We start from the raw sequence: 7,024 nt of genomic DNA, 5'->3' as shown, positions 1-7,024 counted from the left end.
AGTTTTACTTGCATTTAAAAGCAGTTGTATGGCATTGAAGCTCATTTGGAGGTTTGTTAGCACAGTGTCCAAAGAAGGGCCAGGTGTATACAGAATGGTGTCTTCTGTGTAGAGTGAATTACAGGTGGGGCAGTTACCCCAGGGGCAAGCTACCCCTTAGTACACCAAGATATAAATGTATCACACTAGAACAGTTTGTATATAAATAGGAATATACACAATACATATGAAATACTTGTCTATTTTAGTAATTTAAATAGATTTAAAATGTTTAGTAATCTACTTTGATTATTGCATTGTGAAAACATAGATATGCAGAGACACATAAATCAATCAAATGTATTTATAAAGCCCTTTTTACATCAGCTGATGTCACAAAGTGCTATACAGAAACCCAGCCTAAAACCCCAAACAGAAAGCAATGCAGATGTAGAAGCACCGTGGCTGGGAATCCGGCCTCACACATCACGTTGATAGTGCATCAAGGAGAGTTCACTTGCTATCTGCTTGCCACCTAATCCATAATATCAGTGTTGTAAAGGCTATGAGATGGCTTACTAAATAGCCCTTAAAGTGAAACTTTAATTAACTGGTAGCAGTTATGTCAGTGCAAACACTAAAACGTTATGAGATTCTAAAATGTCTTAAATGACAATTACGATAATTACGAGCTAGGCCTACTCTGTTTGTGATTGATATTTTGGGGAAGTTCTAAGCAAAATCTCAAGTTGTTATAACTAAGTATTAGCCTAAGTTAGTTTCCTCTTCGCGTTAATGTTTTTCTTCTCTACGTGTCTATTAGTGTATAGCTGAATGAATGAGGCCGGTTGTCTGCGCTGTGACTATGGCAGTAACTCCACGCATTCTAAGCACCCGTATTGTGATTCTGATTCAGCCGTTCCTTCGTTCTGTTCTCTGTTCATTCTGTTATGACTGCTCCTGTGGGAGCGACATAAGGAAGATCCTCTCTCACTGTGGGTTCTGGTGTAGCCACACACTCTACACAGCGTTCTGTACTCTGATAGACACAGCAATATACCCGAGACACTGTACACAGCGTTCTGTACTCTGATAGACACAGCAATATACCCGAGACACTGTACACAACGTTCTGTACTCTGATAGACACTGCAATATACCTTGAAATTAAATAGGTATATTCGAACATGAATAGGCATTCGATGTATTACTAGTAATAATAATTCATCTTATTTTATTATAATTAACCTGTTATTATGTTGTTTGTCTGGAAGTCTTTTTTAAAATAAATAACTGCATGATAACAGTATTATACCAGTTGTTAACCATCACAGAATACACCAACCATTACAATAAAGTTTACACCATTTTAATGAGAAAATATTTCGATGACCATGTTTTTAATTCAATGCAGATTATATGCAAATGTTTATAACGCACGCATGCTGTCAGAAAAACACATAGTTTAGGGTTGAGCATGCTGTCCCTTTAACAGAGAATTATTTATTTTTTACAGCGTTTAATCCACTAGTCACCAGGGCTTTCAATTAAACGCTTCACAGAACAGCTTAAAAGTGCGTTTTACAACATTGTCATTTCAAGTTATTCGCAAATATTCACATTTATTCGCATATTTATTTTGCATTTAGCAAGGACCCTATAACCCTATAGTTCCCTTAACATTACTGATTTTTAAGATTGAAAAAAGTGTAATAATTCTGTCCGTTTGTTTTTACAGAGACGGTTGAAATAAATGCAATACATATTTGTTATTCAGAAACCACCAAATCACTATCAAAAATACCAATCTGTTAAAAACAATAGATCAATTCAGAGGTTCGTCTGCTTGACACACATTGACATTCTAATCAAGTGTTTGTTGTCATCAGATATGTCATTGTCTAACGAGTCAGGTTGTAGTTCAGGGGGCTTTGCATTGTTCAATTATAATCACTATAACTAACTTCGAGATCCTTGATAGTAACTGCAATAATGTAGTAAAAAAAGTCTGACATGACCAACCTAATGTAACCATAGTTTGTCAGGTGCAATTAAAGTATTGGAAGCCCAGATTCAAATGGAATAATGTTTTTAAAGACGGGACTATATTGTCTCGATCGTAGGGATTCTCGGCGCAAGATGTCAGCAGCAAGAGTCAAAATAAACTGAGGATTTGGTCTGAGCCTGCTGGTCTCATTCATAAAGGGTTCAGTATAGCTCTGTTGGTCAATGCACCACAACGGACTGCACTGTGGGGTTGGTGTGAGTCTCCCCGGGAGTGGAGGGGCTGCTTCTGCTGGTGGTTGCCTGCGGGGAAGCGGGGCTCAGAGACTGGTAAGAGTTGGAGAGGAAGGCGGGGACGTGGGGCGTCAGCCCCCCCGGGAGAGCCACCGGGGTAGAGGTGGGTTTGATGGGCACTGGGATGGCCGGTAGGGTCTGTCCTCCGTGACACACTGATTTAAGGGGCATGCTGAAGGCCCCATAGTCACCGCGCATAGAGATAGGAGAAACAGAGTCCACCATAGTGTTGTACATGTGAGGCCAGGCCGCAGTCAGCTGGTTGTGCATCGGGTAGCCTGCAGACATGGACTGACTCCCAGGCACCTTAAACTCTCTGGCGATGATGTTCTCTATAGCAAATGGGTGTTTAAAAGTTGATGGCTGCGACACTCCCAAGTTATAGCTGGAGATCTGAGGAAGGTGTGTGCCGGTGGCAGCCAGGGCGCTAAGCCTGAGTTTAGCCTGCTGTTGGAGGTAATGGGCCGCGTCAGACAGCTTGGACTGAGCCAGGTGCTCCTGCGCCGCCATGATCATCATCACCTTGAACCGTTTTCGGCGCCGCAAGAAACTCCCGTTCTCGAACATGTCCCCGCAGCTGGGGTGCAGAGCCCAGAAGCTACCCTTCCCGGGCTGGTCCGGACGCCGCGGGATCTTGATGAAACAGTCGTTGAAGGACAGGTTGTGCCGTAAGGAGTTCTGCCATCGCTGGGTGTTCTCTCTGTAGTAAGGGAACCTGTCCATGATGAACTTGTAGATCTCGCTGAGAGGGAGCATCTTCTCCGGGCAGGACTGGATGGCCATGGCGGTAAGGGAAATGTAGGAGTAGGGAGGTTTCTGGTCGCTGTACGTGTTCCTCCCTGGTCGGGGCATCCTGACAGTGTTCTTTCACCACACTTCAAATAACTCGTTCCGCTTAGTTTGGCTCGGCGGTGAACACTTCTCAGCAGTCTACATGAAAATAAATATTATGCATGTATACAATCAAAAACACAAAGTTTAACGTTTGAAAGTTGCGGTATATCGATCCATTCTCCAGAACTCTGTGCTGCAGCTCTCTCTTCCTGGGAAAGTCAGCCTGGTTGTCTTGGCCGAGCTGTGAGCTGTGGTCTTGACTTTAGTAAAGTGGCAGTCAACTTTTCTCTCCGTGAAAGCTAAATGGAACGGTTCTCATCTCCCCTTCTCATCCCGTCCGGATGAGCTAAGTAGCAGCAATACTTCCATGTCCTCCTCTCACTGCCGTGTGATAGTGAGTTGTGGTGCCGTGGGATAGTGGGTTGTGGTTATAGCAGCTGGACAGCTCCACTAATGTGTCACCTCATATCACATATCACATGACAGTCACTCAGGGAGGGGGATAAATGCATAATCTGTTTTCATTTACACCTACTGTATTTACATGGACACCTTGGGCCAATAGAAATCTTTTCCATCTGAAGATAGTGCAAAGGGAAAAAGTCTCGGGACCCTGAATTGAACCGCGAGGGCACTACGTAGCTAACCGTGTGGAGGTATTCGCTAACATTTCCGCAGGGGGCTTAAAGTCGTCAATTCACACTACAATTCGAGCTCCTGAGCTATGGGATGTTTGACATGGAAATTGTCTGTTTGGGTTAGAGTTAGAGTTCGGGCACTATCACTGTGGTTTGTATTGTTAGAATGTTTCATGACATCACTTTCCCTTTGTTTTGTATGCTACTGTCAATGTTGACAGTTCTGTAAATCACGTTGGATGTTAAAAACCTTCTGCTGAATGACCATCATTTTGCTCTTTACAAAACAATATGTTTTACAATTTGAAGACATGTGTATTGTATTTCTGTACGTCTATAAATGTATTCAGTGTGAGTCGGTGTGAATATTATCAACCTGATCTGTTCGGATAATCTGGGTTCAATTCATTCAGGCAGGTGTGTAAAGGTTTACATTGGTGAGTAATGCCGCTTAAACGCGAAACTGTACATTTTTCCACCCACAATCAGACAGGAAAATAATCGTTTCAAATTAGCAAGCACACTTAGCACTTGCAAATATATCGAATAAATTATTATATTGCTGTTAAATGTTGCATCCATTTAATTAATGCACCATAAATAAAATCATCATCGCAATATGCCATAGACCTACACAATTATGCTTCACTGAACCAAAAACAACCACCAGCATTGATTTATAGTAATTAATGAATAAAACTAAAATGTTATGAAACTTGAACCTGCCTCAACCTACTCCATTTTCCTGCGTGTCCAGGACATGAGAGGAGATGGAGTGTGGTCTATGAAAACGTATTTCCACAAAGCAACGAAAGCGGGTTTAAACTGAAAAGGCAAGTGACTTTAGTATTTGTAAAACAAATTCGACAGGTACTTCAGAAATGCAAATAAAGCCTTTGACCTAACGTGGTGAAAACTGTATAAAATAGTTAAGTCAATTATATGTCTCAAAATTATATAATTTTGAGACATGGCCATTCAAACTATTTACCAGGCACACCACGGAGCACGTTTCCGCTTGACGGGTTCCCAATGCCAGGGACCACACACGCGCACGCGGATTTGGTGATAATTTATGCTAATGAGGCTCCATAAATCCACAATACAGTCCATCATCAGACTGACGGATTAGCAATAGAATCTGGTCTGGAAGGAAGACTCTATGGTCACAGTTATGGGCCTGTCGACTACTGTAGGAAATCAAGAACTCGAGGAAACTATGGTTATAAAACAATCCTCTCCAAGTTGTTAATAAAAGTACCAACCAAACTGTTAGGTTTCCTTGGTTGCCACAGAAAATAGACTTTAGGAAGTCAGTTCCACGCTGCGCATGGAAGCAGCTTTTTATTTCCATGGGGTTTTATTCCGCGTGAAAAGCTTCTTTTAACTTGTCATTCCTCTATTGGTGATCGGCAGAAAGGAGTGTGATCTGTCTGGGAGCCTTGGAGCGCCCCGGGTCCATGAGGATCCTTTATGACAACAGTATTCACACATAAACCTGCCACTCTGATTGCCTGACACATCTTTCACTGGTCTTCCTCTTTATCTTCCCCACTGAGAGGTGATCAAATTAACAACAGTCTTCTTGTCCCTGAGGTTCCCCTGAAATATAATGGATCGAAACTGTTTTTATGTTATTTTATTTTTAACCACAAATCCAGACCTATAACACAATTGACACTGATATTTGGCTGGCTATAATATAAAATGTTACGCATTCTAATTCCAGACATATTATTATCACAGTTTACTATGATCAGAAAGACACAGTAGAAACCTGAAGGAAGACCACCCCAATCAGACCACGTAACTCCACCCCAATCAGACCACGTTACTCCACCCCAATCAGACCACGTTACTTCACCCCAATCAGACCACGTAACTCCACCCCAATCAGACCACGTAACTCCACCCCAATCAGACCACGTTACTCCACCCCAATCAGACCACGTAACTCCACCCCAATCAGACCACGTTACTCCACCCCAATCAGACCACGTAACTCCACCCCAATCAGACCACGTAACTCCACCCCAATCAGACCACGTTACTCCACCCCAATCAGACCACGTTGCTCCACCCCAATCAGACCACGTTACTCCACCCCAATCAGACCACGTTACTCCACCCCAATCAGACCACGTAACTCCACCCCAATCAGACCACGTTACTCCACCCCAATCAGACCACGTTACTCCACCCCAATCAGACCACGTTACTCCACCCCAATCAGACCACGTAACTCCACCCCAATCAGACCACGTTACTCCACCCCAATCAGACCACGTTACTCCACCCCAATCAGACCACGGTACTCCACCTCAATCAGACCACATGTCTCCACCCCAATCAGACCACATGTCTCCACCCCAATCAGACCACATGTCTCCACCACAACCAGACCAAATACACTACATGATCATAAGTATGTGGACACCTGCTAGTCGAACTTTCATTCCAAAATCATTGACATTATTATGACGTTGGTCCCCCCTTTGCTGCAATAACAGGGTGTGTTGTCCGGCCCTCTGGCGGTCTCTATGGGGGTGCCACAGGGTTCAATTCTCGGGCCAACTATTTTCTCTGTATATATCAATGATGTCGCTCTGGCTGTTGGTGATTCTCTGATCCACCTCTACGCAGACGACACCATTCTGTATACTTCTGGCACTTCTTTGGACACGAGCGTCAATGCCAGACAACTCTCCTTCCATGGCCTCCAACTGCTTTTAAATGCAAGCAAAACTAAATGCATGCTCTTCAACCGATCGCTACCAGCACCTGCCTGCACTCTGGACGGTTCTGACTTAGAATATGTGGACATCTACAAATAACTAGGTGTCTGGTTAACTGTAAACTCTCCATCCAGACTCATATTAAACATCTCCAATCCAAAATTAAATCTAGAATCTGCTTCCTATTTCGCAACAAAGCATCCTTCACTCATGCTGCCAAAAACATACCCTTGTAAAACTGACTATCCTACCTATCCTTGACTTCGGCGATGTCATTTAGAAAATAGCCTCCAACACTCTACTCAGCAAATTGGATGCAGTCTATCACAGTGCCATCCGTTTTGTTACTAAAGCCCCGAAAATCACTGAAGCTGGAGATTCATATCTCCCTCACTAACTTTAAGCACCAGCTGTCAGAGCAACTCACAGATCACTGTACCTGTACATAGCCCATCTGTAAATAGCCCATCCAACTACCCTCATCCCCATATTGTTATTTATTTTAATCATTTTGTTTGCCTCCTTTGCCCCCCAGTATCT

General features: G+C 43.2%; 1 protein-coding gene across 1 annotated transcript; it reads right to left on the bottom strand.

Moving 5' to 3' along the window:
• Window positions 1–1,910: 1,910 nt before the first annotated feature.
• On the bottom strand, window positions 1,911–3,165 carry foxb1a (forkhead box B1a). The gene has a single exon (XM_064987525.1). The coding sequence runs from the start codon at window positions 3,127–3,129 to the stop codon at window positions 2,206–2,208; it is 924 nt and encodes a 307-aa protein (XP_064843597.1). The 5' UTR covers window positions 3,130–3,165; the 3' UTR covers window positions 1,911–2,205.
• Between the last annotated feature and the right edge of the window lie 3,859 nt (window positions 3,166–7,024).

This window comes from Oncorhynchus masou, chromosome 15, assembly GCF_036934945.1.
Source record: "Oncorhynchus masou masou isolate Uvic2021 chromosome 15, UVic_Omas_1.1, whole genome shotgun sequence".
Classification (NCBI taxonomy): domain Eukaryota; kingdom Metazoa; phylum Chordata; class Actinopteri; order Salmoniformes; family Salmonidae; genus Oncorhynchus; species Oncorhynchus masou.
This window is presented reverse-complemented; position numbering and strand designations above follow the sequence as displayed.